Source organism: Cydia fagiglandana, chromosome 11 (genome assembly GCF_963556715.1).
Source record: "Cydia fagiglandana chromosome 11, ilCydFagi1.1, whole genome shotgun sequence".
NCBI classification, from domain to species: domain Eukaryota; kingdom Metazoa; phylum Arthropoda; class Insecta; order Lepidoptera; family Tortricidae; genus Cydia; species Cydia fagiglandana.
In genome coordinates, this window is record NC_085942.1 from 1,589,965 (window position 1) to 1,617,433 (window position 27,469).

A 27,469-nucleotide genomic window follows, 5' to 3' on the forward strand; every position below is an offset into this window, starting at 1 on the left:
TGTGTAAGTTCGTTTTGTTGGCTTTTGTCTTCTCTAGTAGTATGCGTATAGTTTGTATAGCATCCGATGTTCCTTTTTCAGCTACAAAGCCACATTGATTTGGAGTTAATGATATTAGTTGGTTTAATCTGTTACTCACAACTCTTTCCCAGATTTTTAGGGAGTGGGACATAAGCTTGATAGCGCGGTAGTTACCACAATCTCTCACATCTACCTTCCCTTTGTAAAATGGTATAAGAAGACTGTTTCTCCAGCTTTCAGGTATTGGTTGACCTTGTATAAGTTTGTTAAGCATTTCAGATAACCAGAGCATGCCTTCTTCGCCTAAGTGCTTCCAGACTTCTGACGGGATTTCATCCGGTCCCGTAGCTTTGTTATTTTTCATTTGGAATAAAGCTTTCTTAAGTTCCATAGGTGTTATCGCCGGAAGCGGGCCATAAACTGGATTAGGTTGAGACATGTTTGAGTTTCTCGGGTGTGATACATTTAATAGGTCTTGGTAGTACTGTAACCATCTATCCCGAATATCTTTATCTTGAGTTAGAAGTTTACCAGATGCGCCATTTATGTATTTGACCGTTGTTATGTCTTTGGTGCTGTTATGACGCGATTTTGCCAGTTTATGTATGTCTACTTGGCTGTCGGCGTTTTCCAATTTGTCATAAAATGCTTGGTAGGATTTAGCTCTGGATATAGCCACGGTTCGTTTGGCTTGCTGTTTGAGGTCATTGTATAACAAACGGTCTGCCTCTTCATTTGTGGACTGCCAGGATTTAAAAGCCTCTTTCTTTTTGGCGACAGCGTTTTTCACCTCTTTGTTCCACCAAGCTGTTTCTTTAAACGGCCCTTTTCCTGCCTTCGTACGACCTAGATGTTTTTCCGCAGCATTTTTACACGAGATCTCAAAATTATTCCACATTTCTGCGGCAGTTGAATCTGAATCTTTTCTATCCATAAATGCATCCCTTAATTCCTGTGCGAAAATTTGTCCTACCGGTTCTGATAGTGATCTCCATTTGATTTTTGGAACCTGGTTTTGTTGATTTCGTTTTAAAGGCTTGGGGAGTTTATATGAGGTGACCAATATTCTGTGCTGGGTTGTCAGTGACTCCCCAGGTATAACCTTACTGTCCCTGTATCTACCTAAGTGTATACGTCTTGCAAGAGTATAATCAATCTGCGTCGACTTTCCACCACTTCGGTATGTTACTAGATGATCATCTTTCTTTTGGAAGAAGGTGTTTATTATAGCAAGGTCAAACTTCGACGCCATCTCTATAATGGTCTCCCCATCACTATTTCGGGTTCCGTACCCGAACCCACCATGACATCTTTCCGCATTTCTATTTGACGATCCCACGTGGCCATTTAGGTCACCGCCAAGATGGATAGTTTCATCACTTGGGATATCTGATAGAAGGCCACTCAGACCTTCCCAGAAAATCTCTTTCTCTGCCTCACAGGTGCCGGACTGTGGCGCGTACGCAGATATCACGTTGAAGCAGGGCTGTTTATCCAGTGCTAGTTTCACTTGTATGAGTCGGTCACTTTGTCTGGTTACTTTCACTATGCGCTGAGTCCAGTATTCTGAGACTATAATGCCGACGCCGTTCCTGGTGGTAGATGTTCCGTGGTAAATAAGTTTGTAGCCATTGCCGATGTTTCTTGACTTTGACCCCTTCCACTTGGTCTCTTGTACACAACACACATCGATTTGCCGTCTTTTTAAGACTGTTGTCAGTTCGGCACTTCTGCCCGTCATAGATCCGACGTTCCAAGTGGCCATTCGCATCGATGAGCGCTCGTTTCTTCGACCGTCGCTTCCGGGGGACGCCCTAGCATTTATCATAGACTTATCTTTGTGTACTTTCATATTTGGACAAGAAATGGGTGGTTGGCTGTGTCGTTTTACGGCCGGCTGCCGCCTGACGCCAAGACAGTAATCCTCGTGGAGGACTGTGATTGCTGCCGTTGGACTGCTAGGAGTCTCTTCCGCCACCAAATCTACTACGTCACCCTGCCCAGTAACGTAGCTCCAGCATGACCTGTAGACCTCATTTATGTAAGGGTAGCTCAATGCTGGGGTTGTGCCCCTTCCGCCTGTTCCGCCGATTTGATGTTCCGCCATCTTCGCCTTCACAGCCGTTAGGGTCTTCGCCCGTTACCCAGGGCATGGGATCCGTGTTATACCCCACGAAACTGGGTCCCCATCCGAACTTAGCCACCCCCATGCTCCGGCCTACTGAAGCAAAGAGGTGCCCACCCCCGCGGCAAGGACGCGCCGGACAGGAGTTATCCAAGTGGAGAGACAGAGAAGGTAACTCTGCTCTCCCTTGGACCGGGTTGATGGCTCGTATGATACCGAGACCAAAGGCTAAGTTTTAACAACCGCACTGACATTATTATATATTAGTAACGTAGACCATTTTTACGAACTTATTTACACATTTACGGGATAGATTGTATTGATTATCAAACTATCCCGTAAATGTGCCTTTAAAACGGACATTTTTATTGCTTCCATCCGAAAGAGGAGATATTATAACTAATTAATATGACATCATCTGCCTCAGCGGCCATCGACTCTTCGGGCTATGTGGCCTGCCCATTGCCACTGCCAATTCTGCGGGCTATGTCGGTACTTTGGTTCTTCTACGGATTTTCCCAACAACAACAACAATAACAATACCAAATGATGGGGAAAACGAGACAATAATCGACGTTTTTCCAATAACACAAGGACAGCATCTACATATCGAAGTCTCCTCTTCTTCCTCGCGTTATCCCGGCATTCTGCCACGGCTCATGGGAGCCTGGGGTCCGCTTGACAACTAATCCCACGATTTGACGTAGGCACCAGTTTTACGAAAGCGACTGCCATCTGACCTTCCAACCCAGAGGGTATAAACAGGCCTTATTGGGATTAGTCCGGTTTCCTCACGATGTTTTCCTTCACCGAAAAGCGACTGGTAAATATCAAATGATATTTCGTACATAAGTTCCGAAAAACTCATTGGTACGAGCCGGGGTTTGAACCCGCGACCTCCAGATTGCAAGTCGCACGCTCTTACCGCTAGGCCAACAGCGCTTCTCATCTACATATCGAAGTATTCCATTGAAATACATTTTGCTTGGCACCAAACCAATCATTCAAATACATTGTATACAGTGATTAATGGCACATATAAATGGTTATAAATAAGAATGGTTTGCAAAGCAAAAAAAACCGGATAAGTGCGAGTCCACAGAAAGTACTAAAGGCAAGTCGGACTTACCGGGGCCCGAGGGTTCCATACTTTTTAGTACCTACTTGTTGTTATATTAGAGCAGCAACAGAAATAGGTACATCATAAGCCGACCCCAATTAGAAATGGGATAAGGCCGGAAGAAGAAGAAACAGGTAATACCTACATCATCTGTAAAAATGTCAACTGTCTAGCTATCACGGTTCATATCAGCCTAACTATCAGCCTGGTGACAGACAGACGGACAGTGGAGTTTTAGTAATAGGGTCCCCGTTTTTACCTCTTGGGTACATAACCCTAAAAAGGCGTTAAAATTGTTCATGAATAAATAATAAGCAAACCTAATTCAAAGTCCGTTTCGCACGAACCATCGTCGCCAATGACATAACATTACATGAACGAGTACACGTGTATCATTAACGTATAGCAATAGGCATAGGCACTTTGCCGCTTGCCATAAGGACGAGATTTGCTTGTATTATACGATTTATACGAATACTCTGACAAGGCGTCCTTATCGCAAGGCGACAAAGAGGGACGTTTTGCCGGCCGCGGTCACATTTTTCACAATTTGCGGTTAGATTATGAAGAAAAATCTTGAATAGGTACAGATGTGAAAATTTTTCTGACGTCACAATAAGTAACCTTGCGTATCTCATATTTTATGTATGTGAGTGGAAAGATGGAGGGGAAAAGTGAAGGAATGAGAAGAAAATTAGATGGACTGCCCAAATCGCAAATGCATGATGCCGTAGATGGACAATATGGACATATCAAAGGGTCACATCCCTAAATAACATATTACTAGACTTATATCAACCGGGATATGAACCGTGATTACCTTTTGTATTGTTTTCGAGCTCCCGATATATTTCGACGCAGTTACTAAACGTGAATCATTCAAAACATATTACTAGCCGCTTGACATATACCTGTCGAATAAGTCGGGCGTAAGATCGTGTGGAACCACCTTAGTGGAGTCAACACACGACCGTGACATCGAGATGTGCGCATGCGATGCAGGTACGTGAGGTACGCACGCCTTATTATTCTTTAAAGGTATCTTTATTATAATTTACTCTTGAATGAGTAATCTTTTTACAAGCATATGCAACAAATCATTTAGTCATATCAACAGATTTGTGAGTAAGCAGTTCTAATACTCGAAAATGATTAATTCTCTAGCTACGTTATAAAATGTTGGCTTCACCGCTCATATTCCGGCTCCTCTACACGATGGGCCAACGCCGGCCACTCCAAGGGACGCAGCCATGCGGTAGAATGAGATAGCAATATCACTTGCTCCCTCTAACGCATAAATGCGTCCCTTGGAGTGGCCGGCGTTGGCCCATCGTGTAGAGGAGCCATTCAAGAGAACGATATTGAAACGTAGACCGAGGGGGATAAATGCAGGAGATCAACGTGAAGATCCGTTCTATCCGTTCGACAATTTGTCACTTAGATGGAACTTGGATAAGCGACGACTCAAATTTGCTCTGAGGAATTGACGTGACAGTTACGAAGTGAATTAAAATAAGATTGGAATTAAGATGGGAAAGGAAAGAATTGTTCCAGACAAAATCAGGTGGAAATTTCTATGAAAAGTTTAATTTTTTACATTGGTTTTTATTCCCAAAGCTCCTGTAGATTATGCTAATACTAATCATTTCGTACGTCTATCAATTAATAATTATTATTCTAGACGTTTCTGATGAAAATGGGGGGGGGGGGGGCGGCATAACCGCAACCAGCGACGGAGGTAAACAAAATAAATTTATCCGCGGTTAACTCAACATTTATTTATAGTCATGTTTTACCATCATTTTCCGCTTCGCCAATTTCCACTAAAGAGCAATGACATGGGTCATATTGAATATAAATTTCCTTAGAGAGTGACCTTTATTTATTGCTCTTCAGTGTAGTTGAGACGGGATGTGGTCTCGTAAAAAACTCTATTATTTATGAGAAATATGAGAATATTATACTTTTATTTTTTATTATAAACCATAGTTTTCCGCCTAATCTTAAAGATAAATAGTTGTTGTTTTAGTCTTGGAACATTTTTTTTATAAGGACCTGATTAACAGTCCGCTGGACGGCATCGGCCTGTCAGTTAGAGCAAAATTTTGACAGCTCCGAACAACTGACAGGCCGATACCGTTCGGCGGACTGTTAATCAGTGGGCCCCTTAAAACACGTGGATAAGACACTCGGGATAGGTTGAAGGAACTATAAGTACAAGATTAAATTGAATTTTTTATTGAATATCGGGACAGAAACAGGAATATAAGTATAAGTCCCTGGCGGAAACACAAAAACACGAAACTGAAATTTTGCGAGGTCCTGATCAAACCGTAACGGCTAATAAGCCTTTCTTACTACACCAAAACCTTTTCTAGTCCTAATCGTAACCAAAACGACAACCCCATCCCCAATTCTTAACCATTTAGGTGCCGGGCGCCCCGATTCCAGTACAAAATAAACATACGAGTATATGTATACGTGTTATTAAATAAATAAATAAATAAATATTATAGGACATTCTTACACAAATAAATATATTAAGAAAGGGTCACTCACGTATTTTAAGACGAAATACGTGAGTGACCTGTTCTTAATATATGTATTTAATATGTCTGTGTCTCACACATACGTGTTTCTGGCAGTGAATGTGTTAAAGAACCGGACTCCCACGTTTTTAGCAGCGAAAGTGTTAATATTCCTGCCGTACATAATCGCAAAAGTAGCTCCATACATTACCATAAGATATGGCTTATAAACATTGCATAACCAGTGAAATTGGCAGAGACCGATAAGACGGTCCCGTCACAGTGTAAGGACAATGACAGTAGCCTGTCTGTCTTCTAAAAAACGATGTACTTTTAGTTCGTCATTTTCTCCTCTATTATTCCAACTGTCACTCATACAAATGCATACTTGGCCTCACGCGGTACAGGCCTAGCCTAACTGCTATTGCCTCTTTGTCCAGATTAATATCGGTTAGCAGTTATTCTTGCAGCATTTTTCTTTTGCGTATGATATTATTTAAGAAATGTCAGGCGTGGCTCACTCCGCGATTTCGTCGCTTTGCAACAGGTAGCTACAAGTACATCCGTTCCACACCAATTTTGGTGGCTAGCCATGAGCCGCGCGTGGCGCTGTCGCCACCTAGCAGCCATATCTGTCCTGATCGTAACAGACGCGTTTTGTTAGAGAGTGAGTCTTATTTATTATTATTTTGATCTATTTCGAGGATGACCTAGCAGTCATCCTTTTCTTAATTAGCATGAGAAGGACTGACCAACAAAGACATGTGTGAGTGCCCCTTTTATTTAATACGACCGAATCTTCAAGGGTTTTCTATTTAAGATGGAAGATGGACTACTCTATGTCAATCTACTCTGGCCCCGTTCGCGTTCGCGGGGAAAACATGAGATTGAATATTTTACTCGGTGTATTTCCCTATCACACTGAATAATGAGATATCCATATGAATATAATGCTAGTATAGGTCGATTTATTAGTACTGGCACAAGATTTATACCCATTATAGGCATTTGGCGTCAACTCTTGTGAATCGAATCGATTGATAATGTGACACCTTTCATATAATTGTATATATTACAACTGGCATATCTAGTCTACACATTTACGCGGGAGCTTGAAAGCCAAACAGCATACGCGTCTGACGTGTATTGGCCTTAAAGTATAACACTTTTCATAGTCAATCTGCAAAACATTCAAGTTAACTTCGACCGCATAAATTTAAACCTAATACCGCTGATAACAGTGATAACTTTCTCGAGTAACCTGAATATAATGAAAACCAAGTTAAGTATAGATAAAGTTCAAATGAAACCCTCCACATCCACTACTAGGTATCCAATATAAAAGGAAATTGTAATAACCAAACTACACCATAAACACAAACGCAAGCTAAATACATTTTGTATTTCAGAGAACAAATATACATATTTCCTAGTAAATTCTTTAGTCATCTACATTAGTATTCAACACTTTCCGCCATTGGAAGCGAAAGCGGTTACCGCGGAACACAAATTTAGCGACCGACCGCAAACCGAATATTTAAATTGTTACTAGGAGAAAAGGGATACAATATGACACTGGGAACCATCGCCCACACTGCTAACTGATAGTACGTAAACCTTATTATATACAAAAGGCATAAGGTCCACCGATGGACAGAGTGTTGCTGTTTGTACGGACAGAAACTAGGAAAGCAACGAGCTACTTAATTTTAGTGGCTTTCTGAGCAGTCGACCTCTCGAATCCCATTGCTCCGCCATTTTGAAAATTTCTCAGAACGAATCGGTCAAATTTCGAGTGAACTGGTTGAAAAGGAAAACAGCCTATAGGGGCCCACTGATTAACAGTCTGCCGGACGGTATCGGCCTGTCAGTTAGAACAAAATTTGGACAGTTCCGAACAACTGACAGGCCGAACCGTCCGGCGGACTGTTAATCAGTGGGCCTCTTAACACGCGAAAGCATATAGATGCATTAAATGAATTAAAGGAATCGTGCACTGACGTAATGATTACCTTTATTTTTGTTGGGATAAATGACAACTGTTGACAACTGGCAGATCATATACAATGACATTGTTGACAACTGGCAGATCATATACAATGACATTGTTGACAACTGGCAGATCATATACAATGACATTGTTGACAATTGGCAGATCATATACCTACAATTATCCATAGTAACCGTTTCGTAACAAGAAATTACTATCTCAATAGGCCTTCATATCAGCCATATATTTCTTTTTTTTTCGAAAACAACTATACAAAAAAAAATAACAAAGAGAGGAACACCAAAATAATATCTATTGTATTGATTCTCAGTCAATACCAATTACGTTACGAATATCTTCAGATGCCTTGCCCATTAATCCAATACAATTTCCCATTTCCCAGAGACGATATTACAGAGAGAAACTTCATAAAATCACAGGGTATCGAAGTAAACACAAATGCGAGGATCGCGTGACGATGAGAGCTAAATTTAAAGGCACCCTTGCTTGTTGTTCCTATTGGTTTTAGGTAAACCAGAGTAACTGTGGCCCCGTGGTGGGTCTGTCCGTGGTCCAACTTGATTTCCTCATATATCCATAGAAATGGCACGCCCTAAAAGGCCTAAAGTTATCAAAGAAAAACCGGACAGATGCGAGTCGGACTCGCCCAGCAAGCGTTCCGTACTTTTTAGTTTGTTGATATAGCGGCAACAGAAATATATCATGCGTGAATACTTCAACTGTCTAGCTATATCGGTTCATGAGATACAGCCTGGTGACAGACAGACAGATGGACAGTGGAGTCATAATAATAGGTTCCCGTTTTTACCCTTTGGCTACGGAACCCTAAAACCATGTCTAAACACCACAACCATCATACGTATTATGACAAAACGCTGAGAGTATTTCATTTAAATTTTTTTCAACATTTACAAATCATGCAAAAGATGTTTTATATTGGATACTTCGCCTGTTGAATTCGCCTGAGGTTAGTATTCTATTGGAATAGCATTCGTAATGGTACCAAGGTACCAATATCGAAATATGACTGGCTAGAATAAATCAAGGCCTCAGCCTAATGCCTAAGGTTGAAGAATAAACAACATTAAGGCCCACTTGCACCATTCCACTAACCTGAGCACAGAATAAATAATAGTACTAGGTACAGAAGACTCACTCTCTAACAAAACGCGTCTGTTACGATCAGCACAGATATGGCCGCCGGCTTATGGCAAACCCCAAAATTGGGGTCGAACGGATGCACTTTTAGCTACCTGTAGCAAAGCGACGAAATCGCGGAGTGAGCCACACCTGACCCGAGGTTAAGCGGTTTAACCGTCAACCCAGTGTCAAATTGCACTGGTAACCATGGTAGCTCCAGGTTTAACTGGTTAACCCCGGGTTAGTGGAATGATGCAAGTTGGCCTAAGACGATTTATTTATTATAGGACTAGCGACCCGCCCCGGCTTCGTACGGGTTAACAAATTATACACCAACCTTCCTCAAGAATCATTCTATTCTGTTTTAATAAGTTTTTGAGTTTATCGCGAACAAACATACAATAACACAAACAGACAGACGCGGCGGGTGAGTTTGTTTTATAAGGTGTAGTGATGAGGTAGGTTTTAGTTCACTCTAAACCTAAGGTTATTTCGGATATTAGTGCAAGCGACTGTGAGTGTACACTCACAGTTATTACTTATTGCAAAGAATATAAACTTACTATTAACGCTGTACCTACGTCATAATTATAAATGTAACTCACACGTCTAACTCATGGGCGTTTGCGTGTAACGTGCCTATGTAAACCTATCAGGTAGGCTAGCATGGGCTGCGTTCTCGCGCGCGAATCCATACTTACATGATGGAGAGGAATCGCGCGGGAGAACTCAACTCATGCTAGCTCTGAAGGCATGAAGTTACATTGATTACGCGCATATTAGGCATGCTTTAGTGTCACTTAATTCGTATAAAAAAAGTACAACCGTTACCCGATATAATGATATCGGAAGTGGTTCTCGACACTATATTGTATTGGCAAACACATTCACGCATGGTGTGTGCTGACGCATGGAGAAATGGAGCGCGTCATGCAAATGACATGGGGATTATGCCATGCAGGTGACATGCGGAAGACAGGGGTGTCGACGGTGCAATGCGTGTTCGTATTGTTTCTGGTCTGGCGGCTAATTGACATATATTTTTGACCTTTAGGAAAACAGTAAATACATAACTAATGTAAATGTTCCCCCGATTACTAATGGATTCTATTTTCAGATCATCATTATCATCATTCTAGCCTCCAGTCGCCCACTGCTGAGCATATGCCTCTCTTCGTGTATGCTACTTATCCCGGTCCTGGGCCTAGTCCCATCCAAAAGTGACCCGCGATTTTCCGGTTGTCATCCACCCAACGAGCTATTTTCAGATCAGGACCAATTACCCTGCTCTTAATAATCAGATCGGGGAGATCCTGAAGGAAGGCCAGGCCAAGAGCACCCTAAACCGGCGAGCGCGTATGAGGAATGTTATGAAAGTGACGGAAGCGATAGAGGTATGTCATGATCGTAGCAAGTTTTAAATCCGTGGTCTTGGCCTACCCCTCCGGGAAATAGGCGTGGTTGTAGGTATGTATGTATAATAGTCGTATCAATATTAAACTTTGCCTGAATATGCAATCCCGATGAAATAAAATAATTTGGATAGTAGAAATCCTCGGTAGCTACTAAGTTACACCTCTTAAGGCTCCAATGATTTGTCTTGACGATTCGAATAATTTTGAAGGAAGTTGAATATGCAGTAAAAATATTTTAGGCAGTAAATTGTTTACATCGTTTAGAAATGTTTTTTTTGTTGAATAATAAACCGGCAAATCCAAACCCAGCTGACAGCCCTATGTGAAACGCGCGAATCAGAGCGTAAATCCATTAGTGTTTAGCATTAGCGCGAGCATTCACGTGTGTCAGCGACACAGCGTTGATAGTCGATCTTTAATGCGTTCGGAAACGTTGCTAATGCGTTGCATACAAAACAAAGTAACTTTTATCATAATTTCAAGTCGCAGCTTGTGTCCCTCAAGCACGTGCCATGCCTCCCTGCCATTTCTAAGGACAGGCCTAATAAATGAAAGTGAGCCTGTGAAAAGTTGTACTTCGGCAGTTCAGTGGACCCCTCCCGCTGGTCTATGTATGGCAGAATACACATAACGGACTCCTCCTTTCTTTAGGCTATGTGACCCGCTCATGTCTACTCTTCACTCGCCAAAGACGTCAACTGACGCGCGTGGCTACAGCCCAAAATCAACCTTCGTGCATCTATGATAGGAGTGGCGTACTAAGAGCTAATGGGACAGAACAAGACTTACCATGGTTAAGCCTGAACTTGAGATGCTTCTCCATGACGCTGGCGTCCACCAGTTGCGAGATCTCTTCGAGGGCCAGCGCAGCGCCCGCCCGGCACCGAGCGTCCGGACACGACACTTCGTAAGCCCCGTTGCACACTTCGAACTCCACGTACGCTTTCATGCACTGTAACAAGAGAGAATATTCGTTTAGCCCAATTTATTGCTACATTCCACCTTGCGTTAAATACCTAAGGGTGCGTTGGTTCTTTTTATTTCTTAACAACACAATGACAAAATGCTCTTGTAATTTTTTTTTTAACTTTTTGGACTTGTAAAATTCATGTTTAGGCCCTTAAAACCCCATCGGATCATTGTCAAATACGGTATCGTCTTGGGTCGTCCCATTCGTTTTTCGTCAAGTTCTTAAATTAGTCCTATTCTGCTTTCGTCACGCATTTTACATTGAAAGCCACCGACGATTGTGACGAATGTAGAATGGGTGACGAAAGCAGAATAGGACTAATTTCAGAACTTGACGACAAACGAATGGGAAGACCCAAGACGATACCTCAAATACTAGGAAAACCATGTAATTTTCGGATATTTTTTATCTTACATGAGGTAATTAAGGTAAGGCCGTGATTGTTTTATTTATACAATTTTCAACTTATACATAATTGTTTGTAAAGATGTCTTAACGCACTGATACAATGAAATCGCAAAATAACCAAAGCTGAAATGCCATGAAAAAAAGTAATGTCCTCGATGGTTTACCGATATCGACCCTGCACAATGGCGTCATATTTCACGCCGGCCCCAAAGACGGCATTGTCCTGGACGGACATAGATTCAATAGGGTCTGTTCTATGCTTGAATGCAGATGCCGATCATTTTCCAATCCAGTGGCGACTCGTTCAATGCCCGGGAATACATACTATTAACTGTTTTTAGCCTTTTACATAGACCGTGTATATGTCGGTGGCCGATCGTAAAATCAGGCATATCGTGAAATTCCTAGGCATATCGTGAAACGTGAAAATATTTGACTCGTTCCCTGAGTCGACGGAGCCCCGCCACGCGGGCTCCTATTTCTGGACAGTTTGCCCTTCGGGCATCTGAAGCAACCTAATGAACCTATCCTACCTATATATTGGATTAATGTGACAATCGTTAAAACATTACACAGGAACATTACGATCTGCGTGATCTTACGATCGGCCGCTGACATATACACAGCTGCAGATTTCTGTATACATAAACGGTGGCAACGTATGGCAATACGTCAGGATTTTCCCTGACATGTTATTCAAATTCAAAATATACTTGATGACCACTGGCTAAAAGTTTGGACAGAAGAAAGGGAACGTTATGTTGTATTGGTTAACCTAAAAGACAGACTATAGACAGTATTATTAATTGGAAAGATTCAATAGGTTTGTGCTTGAATGCAGATGCTGATTATTTTCCAATCCAGTGGCGACGTGGAGCGTTCAATGGCCGTGAATGACTGCTAACTGCTAATTGTTTTAGTAGTGGTGAGACACTCCTGACTTCGGGCAAACTCGGCTCCGTTCGGCTCAGCCTTACTACGAGCAATTATTAGGGTTGGCACCACTTGACGTCCTTTTGCGTGCACGACCACGGATAAGATAATCACATGAATTTTGACAACCCTAAATAGCCGAAAGGGATAGTGCCATATCTTAGAAAGGGATAGCATGATTCGTCCCTGAATCGCTGTCAAACATCTAGATATGTGCGACTGCATGTGCGCGTTGTAACTTGTAATATACAGAACCTTATGAGCGACGGCACATCGCTTGCGTGACGAAGCGCATGCAGCCGATGTGCTCTGGCCTTAAGCGTGAAGAAGTAAAAGACTAACAGTCATTATTTACTTTCTCATTTAATACAATATTTGTAACGATCAGATACGAAACTAATAGCATTTCTCCGTCCTCTAAGAGTAATGTTACATTTACTTTTAACTTTTATCACAGCGTCGTTACCGAGTACCGCCTTGGGAAAGCGGACGCAATTTCCTACATTGTAGGAACTAGGACTCCTACAAGATGATTGCAGTCTTGTTCAGACAATAATGGCGTGGTGCTTATTATATTATTGCGAAGGGAAATAATACTGGAAGCGCGCCGTTTTACCCCTACCTCCCCGTGACTGGATCTTCTATTGAGCTAATTCGAAAGTAAAACTTGTGGTAGGTATCTACTTATTACGAAATTGGTTACACGGTTCCATACATTCTGTCAGTTATTGACTACAAATAAAATTACCGTTTTTTTTTGCACAAAATGCAATTTCTTGAGTCTTGACATTTTAACATACCCATTATTTAACTTTAAACACCTCTTAACTTTTCAAGTCCAAGTCGGCTAGCATATAACAAACTTCTTTATTTCATTTTCAACTTCTCTGCACTTGGGAAGAACTTGCAACGAAGTTGTAACTATATTGTTTTAAGGACGAGGCTCTCGAAAGGTTATACTGGACACGATTTGTAAGTATGTAACCTTGTGATGATGGCTAATGCAGTGATGGTCAAACAATGATTGTATTGATTGATTTACTATTGTGCGGTGTCTGTAGCAATGTTATATTATACGGTGATGTTTATTTTATTTTTCAATAACGAGCATACAATGTTTCAGATTGAGTCAAAATAGTAAATATATAATGAGAGTTACTACTACGTATGCCTAATACTTCATTTTCAATACAATTTTTATTGCTGAAGTCAGTCCCTCTCGCTATTCTTAGGACATTAATTTTCTACCTAGTCAACAATCAAGGTATAACGAGTTGCGTTGTTTTATCACAAAGTCTCTATACACCATCGTTTGTGGTGAATAATAATTGTGTGGAGACCAGAATGAGCTACTTCCTGAAAAATTGATACTGATTCTAAAATGGTACAGCACATCAGCACATGCTATTTGCATCTTCATCTTCACAAAACCATGAAATTTTTACTAAACCTCTGAGGGGGGCCCTTATTCTTCATTTTCCTTCTGACTTCTGACTGATTTCTGACAGAGCCGGTAGTCAGAAGGTTGTTCATTATTTACTAAAATACCCGGTAGACCTTCGCTAGCCTAATGGTAGCATTTGCACATTTTGGCTAAAAAACTAAAGTTCAAACCTTGCAAAATTTGATTTACGAAACTCATTGTGACTTTGAGACGTTAGCTTGCAAAAACACCCCATATGTATTCATAGGCTGCCTAAATTACGCAAATAGGGTTAAATCCCACTTATAGGCTCGTGCACAGACTAAAACTAACCCACTAAGCAGCCCTTTGCGAATCGTGGCACGTTCCTGTGAACCTGACCGCGAAATCTCTTGCCCAAGACGCAATCTTACGTACAGTCAGCAGCAGAAGTTGCTAAGCGGGCTAGGTGTTCAAAATTATCTTGACGCGACTTTATTGTTAAGAAAATAAGAACGTGTCAAGGTCATTTTGAACACCTCACCCGCTTAGCAACTTCTGCAGCTGACTGTACGGTATGAAAGTTATATAACCGAAGTGCGGCGTGTACATACAAAGAATCTAGATCTAACATCGAAATTTGCTTATCTGCCTCTACCGCTCGAATATGCAAGAGCGAAAGGGTGGCAGATAGCAAAAATTTTAGATATTTTCGGTAGGCCCTCAGGCGGTCTAGCATGAGTTGCGTTCTCCCGCGCGACTTCATACATCAAGTGCGACTTCAAGTATGGACTCGTCGCGCGCGAGAACGCAACTAATGCTAGACTGCCAGGCTGTTTTAGGGTTCCGTACCCAAAGGGTAAAACGGGACCCTATTACTAAGACTTCGCTGTCCGTCCGTCCGTCCGTCTGTCCGTCTGTCTGTCACCAGGCTGTATCTCACGAACCGTGATAGCTAGACAGTTGAAATTTTCACAGATGATGTGTTTCTGTTGCCGCTATAACAACAAATACTAAAAACAGAATAAAATAAAGATTTAAGTGGGGCTCCCATACAGCAAACGTGATTTTTGACCAAAGTTAAGCAACGTCGGGCGTGGTCAGTACTTGGATGGGTGACCGTTTTCCTTTTGCATTTTTTCCGTTTTTTTTTTTGCTTTATGGTACAGAACCCTTCGTGCGCGAGTCCGACTCGCACTTGCCCGGTTTACTGTCGTTTATGTGACTTGCTAAAACTGAAATCACTCACTGTATTCTTGTGTTTACCGGTTGATGAGTATTTTGATCGGGTCAACCGGGTCGCAAAATCAGAAAATTCAATAATGTTTAACTATATTCTGCCAGGTAAATCATTTAGGTAAAGAAGCTAACCCCGAAAACGATCTTTCCTGTAGTGTGATTTGCTAATTTGCTGCTATTTCAGTTTCACGGTCATCTCAGATCTCATGAGAAATAAAAGTAAAGGTTATCAGCATAGTTTATTTCCTTTTTGCTTCGAGGTCTGCTTTGTTGAAAATTATAATGCCACTCTTATCTTTATCACTAAGACATTTCGCGGTCTATTCACATAGTTATTTCTTGTTATCAAACGGATAACGGGATATATTTGTCAGCTGTCAACTGTGACATCTCTGGTTGAAGAAAGGAAGAGTGTTCGGCAACAAGACATTTACTATCTGAATAGGCGTCCTGGCCGTGTCGCAACGCCTTACCAGCGCTCTGAAATTCTGAGTTTGAATTGAATTCAGTTAAACTAATTTGAAATCGTTTAAGCCAGGGCAGACAGGCAACTTAAATTTAAAGCCTGTCCCCAAACCAGACTGACGCTTTGTATTTCATTAATGTACCTCTAGATGTATAAGACTTGTGACGTATTTAGATACAGACAGATACATACTACACAAACACTGCCAAACACTAATTCCTGGGATTACTTGCCAAGCGGACGCCAGGCTCCGATGAGCCGTGGCAAAATGCCGGGACAACGCGATGAAGACGATGATGATGACAGACTAGAAAAACAACAATTATATCGTTCCATTTACAATTTTGTCCTCCCTCACCTCTGGTTTAATTTTCTTGCCATTTTATGAAGAGAATTAAATATAACTCAACGCGTGTGACAGTTTGTGAAGCTACATAAACATAAGTCTCACCGATGGTCAACATTCTCGAGAACTCTAATTGTGTCGCTTAACTACAACTCGAGTAAATCCATTCGACCCTCTCAGCAAATATCTACCATATTACTTTTTCTTAGTACCAAAATCGCATAATCTGACAGATGGAATTACCCGAGTTTGAAGTTAAGCAACTCAATTAAGAGTATTGCTGTTTAGTTCAGGTAATTGAAGGTGTCTGTAAAATGGATTATTATACTAGGAGCCTCGACTATATATAACCTAACTACGAAAACAACACGGCTGGGATCAATTAAAGTAAAAGCTAATATCCTGTTGCGTGTCAAGTGGTGTGTTATAGGTAAGTACGTGTGTAAAATGTATGTGTACAGGTATAGCTATACTCCGTCTGTGCTATGTACTAGATCATGTAACACGTTACTATAAAATAGCTCCCTAGCTATCCCTATATCGCATCTCCTGGAGATCAAGCCCCTGTTTCACCACTATCATAATGACAAGTCGCCGTACATTGCTGCTTGGGAGCAAAACGAATTATGCAATATTTTCTTTCTCTTCTCCAAAAAATACGAAAGAAAACATCATGATCATAATTCTAGCCTTCAATCGCCCACTGCTGGGCATCGGCGTCTCTTCGTGTACGCCACTTATCCCGGTCCTGGGCTAGTCTCATCCAAAACTGCGGTTTTCCGAATGTCATCCACCCAACGAGCCAACGGACGCCAGGCGCTTCCTTCATCCGAAAGAAAACATACAACATGACAACTATCGGTAATCAATAATCATTTAGCAAGCCATTTTTCAGAACAAAAAAGAATATTTTGTGTAAGACTATCATACGACTTATATTAAATCCTTTTTTCGTGTTAGAAATTGATGTTCAGTTAAATGTTAGGTGTCTTGTGATGTTCCTTCCATCAAATTACATTTCGTGAAATTTTAAAACCTGTTCGTCAAGACTTCTTAGTCTTAAAGTGAGTAGACCTAAGGAATCTCACAAGAGACAGTTTCATTATCATAATGAGAATTCTTACCGAAATGTGTTCGCTAAACTGTCACATGATCTTAGAAATTATGTTTCACTGAAGTTACTTTACAGGCATCTTGAAGGCTTTAATTAAACTTCGGCTGTTTAAAAGTTTTCTGGTCCTGAAAACTAAAGTTGTGAATTTCTAGAGTTACCAGTTTTATTCGAACCTATTAATTCTATATATATTTCATAACCATTTCTCCTAATTTTCCATTGTACATGCTTAATTTACTTTTATGGGAGAAAATATTTTCCATAGGTACATAGTTTTGAATGCTACTGATAGTATAACTATAAATATTCAACAAAAACAGACATCTAAATGTGTAAGAATATTTTCTATAATGTTGATATCAGGAGAGGAAAATTGTCCCCATTTTTGTAAGGAAAAGCGGTCACGTGCCGTTTTAACTTACAATTCCTAAACCTAATTACAAAGATATAAGCTCCATCAATGGTCAGTTAATGTCTCTGTAAGTAAATAGAAAAACACCCTATTCAGGTTTGTGCTTGGTGGAGTTGAACTGTTTGCGCAGTGTCCGATTCGCTATCTCCTTAGAGCATCGAAAAACTTGCAAAATTGTGCAAACTTTTGTATGGACTGATATGGCTATTTGTACTTTACGTACAAATCATGTAGAAATAGCAATACATTTGACGTCCCCTCCCCCGCAGAAATCGGCAGACTGTTTCGTACAGAAAATAACAGCCATGACGTCTCCAGTTATTAAATGCTCTAAGGCTATCTCTTATCTGCGGCACGCGATATCTTTGCTTTCAACTTGACACGTAACAATCGGTCGTCAGCTAATGGCTCTGTTGAGAGGATCACAATGTAAACTAAACGATTGTTATAACCTTATTCAAAAGAGATACGGCATATGAGTGGCCAGTTGAGTATGTTTGATCATCATCTTTCGCTCGCCCTTGTCCAAATCGCTTGGGATGGGCCAAGCGTGTCTTTTTCTTCCATAGCTCTCTCCCGTCCATGTTTTTTATAATTTGCTTTTCATATCACTATCAAATATGTAGGTAAGTAACTACATAAATCCGCTATACATGCGCTGTTCCTGTTTAAAGAAACTTCAAAACAAAGCCGGTTTCAAAGAAAACTGCGCCTTTGATACACAAGAGTGGAAGGTTGCGCTTTGTTGAACTTGTGCAGAAATAGAACAAGCAGAACAAGTGTACAGTCAGCTGACGGTACGAACGATACAGACGAGGATTCAAAGTTCCTAATAAGTATGTACGTAAGAGTGGTTTTAAGTCAGGATATGAGAAGGAGACAGAAGATATGGCGCTCCGCGCGAAATTTATTACGGAAGATATGGCCGTCATGCGGGTTTTCACCTTTTATCTCGATTACTTACTCTGAAGATCCCTCTGCTATAATTATCATTAGTTATTTTATACAATACAATACTTATAGTGCTAAGGTATGCACACGCAGGGTAACGAAATTAATACACAAATGGAAATTAAACATGTTTTAATTTTTTTTTATCGAGTCAACTTAGGGACTGTCGTCACAAATATAGTCTAGTTTCCGTGTGAATTTTTTCATGGCATTTTGCCCTTGATTAGAACGTTAGAAATTCAATACAAAAACTGCAATTTTGCGGGTGCATAGGGCCCTCTAATGGTCATTTGAGACGTTGCGTTGCCGTTCGAACCACAATTTGATATTCTAGTTCCGCTTACGAGTATCTTACTCACCCACATACCTAGTTATTTAATGTTTACAATTAAAAGATAAGCGGTACCTGCTATCTATACAGGATGATCAATCTAAATGGGTCAGTATGGAGAAGTCAGAAACTATAAGAGATAGCGAAATCTGTTCTTAGGAACCGTGGCTCCGATTTTAGATTTAATAATAATGGCATTCAATTTTTTTTTAAATCTATCATACATAACCGGGATTCGAACATGGTCAATATTCTTGTTGTTTGTTTGTATGGAAACTTTTAAACGATGCGTGATAGGTGGGGGGTGCTCGACCAAATATCATAGAGGACCCGAGACAAAACAAAGTACATTAAAAAAAATCAAAATGGCCGACTTTTTTTTAATTTTTTCAAGTTGGTCCGAGCGCGCTGAGAATTGGCATGCGGCGAGTCTGAAGGCCCAAGATTACAATGTCAAAAAAATATTTTTGGAAAAATCCAAAATGGCGGCGGACACGGGCAAAGACAAATTTCCAAGTAGGTTAAGCGAGCCTGAAGGGCGAGCTTCAGGCCGGAGGCCGAAGGCCGACCCCGGTGGAGGGCCGAAGGCCCGAAGCCTCCACCCCGACGCCCAAAAAGCGACTCCCAATAGGAAAAGTGTTGGGTCGTGTTTAAGCTCCAACTTCCCCCTCTCGTGTGACGCTTCGGGCCTTCGGCCCTACGCAGAGCTCGGCCTTCGGCCTCCGCAAGCCTCGACGCTTCGCCGTGGGGCATTCGGCCCGCCGGCTTCGGTCATCAAGACAGTTGACTTGGTAGAACGCTTGGAAGCACCGAATTCACGCAGTTCGGCCTTCGGCCTCGCGTTTTGGGAGTCGGGGTGGAAGCTCAGGGCATTCGGCCTTCCACCCGGGTCGGCCTTCGGCCTCCCGGCATGAAGCTCGCCCTTCGGGCTCGCTTAACCTACTTGAAAATTTTACTTTGCCCGCTCGGACCAACTTGAAAAAAAGTCGGCCATTTTGATTTTTTTTTATGTACTTTGTTTTGTCTCGGGGCCCTCTATGATATTTGGTCGAGCACCCCCCACCTATCACGCATCGTTTAAAAGTTGCCATACAAACAAACAACAAGAATATTGACCATGTTCGAATCCCGGTTATGTATGATAGATTTAAAAAAAAATTGAATGTCATTATTATTAAATCTAAAATCGAAGCCATGGTTCCTAAGAACAGATTTTGCTATCTCTCATAGTTTCTGACTTCTCCATACTGACCCATTTGGATTGATCACCCTGTATAACTATAAAATATACATTGTGACCCCAACAGAGTTCAAATACTGGTAATTAAATATTTATAATTAATAAACGGTTTATAAATAATTAGCCTTGGTTATATTTCGTGCGAAAGCTTTAATAATTGCCTTGGAGGAATGTGATTATAGATTAAAAATACCCGTACAGATGTAGTACAGTCACCTGCAATAATATGTTACCCTTCGAAGGCCGCAAAAATATATGAATAGAATAGAATAGAATTGATTTATTCGTAAACACAAACAATCGGTACAATACATTATATACAAGAAAACACAAAATAAGATTAAAGTGCCACGAAATGGCCCCATCTCAGCATGTTGCTGGTGGCTTCCAGCGCTGATCTTCCGCGCTGAATGACGCGCTCTTATGCCTCTACAATTATGATCGTGTCAGATATTTTTGCGCCCTTCGTTGTGTTACATATTATTGCAGGTGACTGTACATAATTGCTTGCTATTTCAGTTAGTCTCGGTACAGAAAATACCGAGGTTGATATTGAATATTTCCGAGTCGAATTTGAACAGTCGTACGTGAGTCATGTTCATGGCTTTGAAATAAGGTAAATAAGGGGGAAGACAGGCATAACAGGTAACATTTATTGCAGGGAAGACCGTCATAGGGCACTGTCAGCTGTCGTATTTGTATACGTACGTGGACGTCGCTCAGAGACTGTCAAAAAGAAGGAGTTAAATTCTTCTGCTCTATTACCGACCCTCTGTAGAGTATGTGTACAAACGCAAGAGTTAAAAACGACGAAAGAGCTTGTAGACGGTCTTCCCTACTAGACGGTCTTCCCGACATTGACCTCAATATGTTTACATAATTCACGTGTTTTAGACTCTCGCGTTCCAGTTAGTTTTCAACACTCCGGTTATTTTAAAACATTCTGCAACGAGCATACCTTTCTGCCCACGCTTCGTATGTCGGTTCATTGCACCATACAACAATCCCGAGGGCCTACTGCGATCGACGTTCGACGTTGTTGACTCCCTGTCACACTTACGTATGAATCTACAAGTGCGACAGAGAGGAAACACGACGAACGTGGTTTGCGGTAGACCCTCAGACGTCCTAGCGGTCGTGATGCGAACATCAAGCATTTGAATTATGTGAAATTGTAAATGCATGTTTAAAGGCCTGTGCACACCGGCTGCGTGTGCGTGACGTGTACGTACGCGTGCGCCGTTGTAGTATACAGACCCTTGTGAGAGACGGCACACCGCTTGCGTGACGTGTGCGTGACTGCGTGTGCAGTTCCAACATTTAACGCACGCACACGTGCACGTCACGCACACGCAAGCCGGTGTGCACAGGCCTTTAGACTCTGAATCTTTTGGTGCACGAAAATATTTTTAGTACATAAAATAGAGATTTTTAGTACATAAAATAGAGATTTTTAGTATTTTATCTCAAGTTCGCCTTTGCACTTTCAATTTATATATCTGCTGTTAGATATCTTGTTTCGTACATTAAGGTGGTTCTCCTTGCTCGATTTTCATACAACTTTCTTGGCACCCTAGCTCCTATTATATAGGGTTTCTTCACTTGTATATGTAATGTTTGGGTAGTATATATATTTCTGTCTTCGCTTAACGTAAAAAAATACTAGATTTTGATTAAAATTATTAAGAAAAAAGCCTTTGAATATTGGTAAAATTTTGCCTCATTGCTTGTTTGTGTGAGTGCTGCTTATAGTATCGGTGTAATTCTAACATGGCGACTTCATTTGACAATCAATCATTTTTAATTTGTCAAAGGTGTAACAGATGGCACTTTAAAACCGCAACACAGATTACCTGTGTATTTTGTTTTATTTTCACTCAATAGAGGGAGGTATATTTAATGCACAAAGCATGTTACGAGTATACCTACTCATTTAAGAATCTCCTTTCTGATATAATTTCATTCCCAGATTTAATATAACTTAATAATTATTATGATTATTACACAATAAAATACATTTATATATTTATAGAAAGGTCAGTCCAAACAATAATTCGCGTTACGGTCGTCCACCGAAAACCCTTGTGAATTCTGCTTTCGTTTCGGTAGAAATATAAATGTTCTCTGGAAAAGCCTATATTTATTGTAACAATGATTTTTAAACTAAAATACCTAGCTATATTTTTCTCAAAAATATATAGGTATGTGGAGAAAAATGTCATCTTCTTGTAAATAAACAAGATTCTATAATATCTTCTGCTTGTGCATAACAATAACATTAGTAGATGATATTTTTAGGGTTCCGTACCCAAAGGGTAAAACGGGATCCTATTACTAAGACTTCGCTGTCCGTCCGTCTGTCCGTCTGTCTGTCACCAGGCTGTATCTCACGAACCGTGATAGCTAGACAGTTGAAATTTTCACAGATGCTGTATTTCTGTTGCCGCTATAATTACAAATACTAAAAACAGAATAAAATAAAGATTTAAATGGGGCTCCCATACAACAAACGTGATTTTTGACCAAAGTTAAGCAACGTCGGGAGTGGTCAGTACTTGGATGGGTGACCGTTTTTTTTTGCTTTTTTTTTTGTTTTTTTTTGCATTATGGTACGGAACCCTTCATGCGCGAGTCCGACTCGCACTTGCCTGGTTTTTTTCAAAAATGCTGCCTTTCACCCGAGTTAAAACACTCTACTTTTCTTTTCGCATACGAGGAAAGTAAAATGCATGTGTTTTTTTAAATACATTTTTATAGTAGGTATTTTTGAGAGTAGGTATTTTCAATTAACAATTTGGCCAAAAGTATCGTTATTTATGGAATGGGGAGTCAAATATCAGAATGGAAATTGTATAACAAATCCATTTATACCCAAATTTCAATTGCTTATTGTAAAAAGAATAATAAAATCGTACTTGGAATTGGAACCTAAACTGCTCTAGTGCAGAAACGTATCATTTCCTGCACACCTTTTACAACAACAATGACCCTCTTTCATATATTCGGTCAAATTGTGCTTTTTGAAAAACTAATTATAGCCAGCCTTTTATGAATGTAGTATGATACCTTAGGGTATGGTGCTTTACGCACACTAGCGTCCCTTCCTCTCCCCCTGACGCAACCCCCCCTTTTTGCATGAAATATGTCCCGGTTCACAGTTTTTTACATGTTTTGAGGAAAGTATACATTTTAGGTAAAAAGTGTCAATGAAAGAAATAATCCTTAATAAATTCTTAATAAAAAAGGTCATATTCATTTTTTTATATGATGCACCTAATTCATGTATTAGCTTGTCAAAATTCGAAATAACATAGTTTTTACTTAGGGTTCGAAATTCATTTATAATACACGGTGTAACATGAGGAAACCGAATAATTTTGACAGCGTATTCCTGATCACATTTAGAGACAAAAATGTCCTATAAACTTTTTGAAATTCGCCTAGTTTCAGAGTTAATACCAATTAAAAAAAAAACAAGTCTATTGTTACATAGTTCAAAACGCCTTTTTGATGGCGATGTTGCTACTATGGGATTTAGTCTAAATATCCCTATTGATATGTCAAAAAGTGACAAGTAACACTTTGCAAAAACTAAGTTTTACGAAAAAAAAAAACATTATAAGTGACAAGTTTACCAATAGCATTTAATTTTTATGTACAAATTCATTCATAAAATTTAAAAAAAAACCAAACAATATTTTTTTTTGGCGAAATTGACCTAAACACATTACATATTATTACATTTTAGGATAAAAGTGTCAATGAAAGAAATAGTTCCTTATTAAATTCTTAGTAAAAAAGGTTATATTCATTTTATAACACTTATTATACAAGGTGTCCTCAATAAATGCGAAAGATTTTATTTCTGAGGTCAAAAGAAGGAAAAAATGTATGTATGAGTTTAGGTCAATTTAGCCGAAAACAATTTTTTTTATTGTTTTTAGGGTTCCGTACCTCAAAAGGAAAAAACGGAACCCTTATAGGATCACTCGTGCGTCTGTCTGTCTGTCCGTCTGTCACAGCCGACTTTCTCCGGAACTACTGGACCAATCAAGTTGAAATCTGATACACATATGTAAGTTTGTAAACAAATGAATTTTAAACATGGGGGCCACTTTTGGGGGGTAAATGAAAAAATTCAAAAATAAAAAAATTCAAACTATATCATGTTACATATCAAATGAAAGAGCTTATTGTAAGGATCTCAAATATATATTTTTATAATTTTCGAATAAACAGTTTAGAAGTTATTCAAGAAAATAGGCAAAAAATGACTATTTCCCCCCCCCCTTTATCTCCGAAACTACTAGGTTTAAAATTTTGAAAAAATACATAAAATAGGTCTATACCTATAGATGACAGGAAAACCTATTAGAAATCTACAGTCAAGCGTGAGTCGGACTTAATTACAGTTTTTGATCCGACTCCTACGGATTTTTTAAAGATTTCACTCACGTTCCGCATAAATAATGTTTAGTTTTAAGTTTATAAAATACATATGTATGTTAGTCTGCAAGGTATTTGTAATATGGGCCTTGTTCCCTGAATTAAATATCTAAATAAATAAAATAAAAAATACATTGTTAAAAATTGTGTAATATACGGAACCCTTGGAACGCGAGTCCGACTCGCACTTGGCCGCTATTTTTTAAATTTTTTGAATATATATATAAGTAAATGTTATTGGTAAACTTGTCAGTTAACATGGATTTTTACTTTTTTTTCGTAAAACATAGTTTTTGCAACGTGTTACTTAATTGTCACTTTTTGACATATCAATAAGGATATTAAGACTAAATCCCATAGTAACAACATCGCCATCAAAAAGGCGTTTCGAACTATGTAACAATAGAAACTTGTTTTTTTAAAAATTGGTATTAACTCTGAAACTAGCCGCATTTCAAAAAAGTTTATAGGACATTTTTGTGTCTAAATATGATCAGGAATACGCTGTCAAAATTATTCGGTTTCCTCATGTTACACCGTGTATAATAAATGAATTTCGAACCCTAAGTAAAAACTATGTTATTTCGAATTTTGACAAGCTAATACATGAATTAGGTGCATCATATAAAGAAAATGAATATGACCTTTTTTATTAAGAATTTATTAAGGATTATTTCTTTCATTGACACTTTTTACCTAAAATGTATACTTTCCTCAAAACATGTAAAAAACTGTGAACCGGGACATATTTCATGCAAAAAGGGGGGGTTGCGTCAGGGGAGGGGAAGGGACGCTAGTGTGCGTAAAGCACCATACCCTAAGGTATCATACTACATTCATAAAAGGCTGGCTATAATTAGTTTGTCTTCCCCATACATTAGAACACAATTTAACCGAATCAATAGCATGAGAAATGAAACGGATATTTATTGTTTTCTTTGCATTAGCATTTTTCTCTCGATAATTTAATCAATTTGCAACATAAGTAGAAGAATCCTCATCTATCTATCTATCTATATATATAAATGCAAGTGTCCTGACTGACTGACTGACTGACTGACTGACTGACTGACTGACTGATTCATCAACGCAGAGCCGAAACTACAAAAGCCAGAAAGTTGAAATTTGCACACCAGATTGCATTTATTAAGTGTACAAGAGATAAGAAGCGATTTTGAGAAATTCAACCCCTAAGGGGGTTAAAAAGGGGATGAAAGTTTGTATGGGGTTAAAGTTTTCTTTTAAGCTAGGAATTTGAAACTTCGTAAAAAGATATATTATTAAAATACAGGAAAACTAATTTCAGCGTTTTAGAAAATTCATCCCCTAAGGTAGTGAAAAAGGGGTTGAAAGTTTGTATGGAAATCAAAAAAAAATTCGAGTGGTTGAGTTGAATCTTTGTGTTTAGGGATATTATTAGAAGGCGAGAAAAGTAATTTCAGGGTTTTGTAAAACTCATCCCCTAACAGGGTTAAAAAGGGGTTGAAAATTTTAATCCGTTATAAATGCTTTGAAACTTCTTAGAAAGGCATAATAGCCCATTACAAAAAAAGTGGTTGCAACGTTTTTGGAAATTCAACCCCTAAGGGGGTTAAAAAGGGGATGAAAGTTCGTCTTCGGGTGCAAATTTTATTTTAAGCTAGGAACTTGAAACTTTGTAAAAAAGTATCAAATTCAAATACAAGAAAACTAATTTCAGCGTTTTAGAAAATTCATCCCCTAAGGTGGTGAAAAAGGGGTTGAAAGTTTGTATGGATATCAAACATTTTTTCGAGTGTAGGACTTGAATCTTTGTATTTAGGGATATTATTAGAAGACAGGAAAAGTGATTTCAGCGATTTGTAAAATTCATCCCCTAACAGGGTTAAAAAGGGGTTGAAAGTTTGAATCCATTACAAATGATTTTGAAACTTCTTAGAAAGGCATAATAGCCGATTATAAAAAAAAAGTAATTGCAACGTTTTTGGAATTTCAACCCCTAAGAGGGTTAAAAAGGGGATGAAAATTCGTCTGCGGGTGCTAATTTTATTTTAAGCAAGGAACTTGAAACTTTGTAAAAACGTTTTAAATTAAAAAAACATGGAAACTAATTCAAGCATTTTTGAAAATCATGCCCCAAGGTGGTGAGAAAGGGGTTGCACGTTTGTATGGAGATCAGATATTTTGTGAGTGCGGAACTTGAATCTTTGTATAAGGGCATAGGTACCTATTATGAGAACACAAGAAAAGTAATTTCAGCAACCAACATCAAAATCCACTTGACTTCAAACTTCATACAACTTGCTAAAAAAGAAATAGTACATTGTAGGAGAGGACGGAAAACCGCTAAAAGATGGAAGAGTGAGTTCGAGGGCCGACACGTTAGTGGAGGCCCTCGAATAATACGAGTCCATCTTTAGCGTTTCCGGCCGAGGCATTACATAGTGCTTTTCACGACTACTGCGAGGAAATAAGAAAACATTTACATAACTATAAGTACTAGCCCGCGATTTCTCTGGTAGCAAATTACTAGCCACTGCCTGTACTGTCTCTTGAATTTCGGTAGGCGTCAGCGTAAGAATATCATTTTCTTCACTAGAAGAACTCATTTTTATAGCGAGCGTAGATACGCGTTTCTTATATTTTTTAGTCAAACACAATATACACTATCCAATTCAGTAAGTATTTTCAGATCCCGCCTTTTTAATTCGTTTGTGGTGAGCGTTCCGACTGATCATCTAGCGACCTTCACCAAGGAGGAGTTTTGGCCGAAGGGTGTCAAGTTTCGGCGGTTCCGCGGCCGGCTCCCTGACACTGCGGGGTTGCGTAATGCATCGCAGCCATAATGTGTTTTGTAGTGTTTAGTTTTAGA

The 27,469-nt window shown here is 39.6% G+C and overlaps 1 protein-coding gene across 2 annotated transcripts in view; it reads right to left on the reverse strand.

The window, feature by feature from the left end:
- Positions 1-27,469, reverse strand: part of LOC134668747 (E3 ubiquitin-protein ligase RNF144A) — a 203,904-nt gene that overhangs the window by 42,522 nt on the left and 133,913 nt on the right. For both annotated transcript variants that reach the window (XM_063526196.1, XM_063526197.1), the window contains one exon: positions 11,150-11,312. In XM_063526196.1, the coding sequence (XP_063382266.1) occupies positions 11,150-11,312 (163 nt within the window). The remainder of the gene's footprint in view (positions 1-11,149; positions 11,313-27,469) is intronic.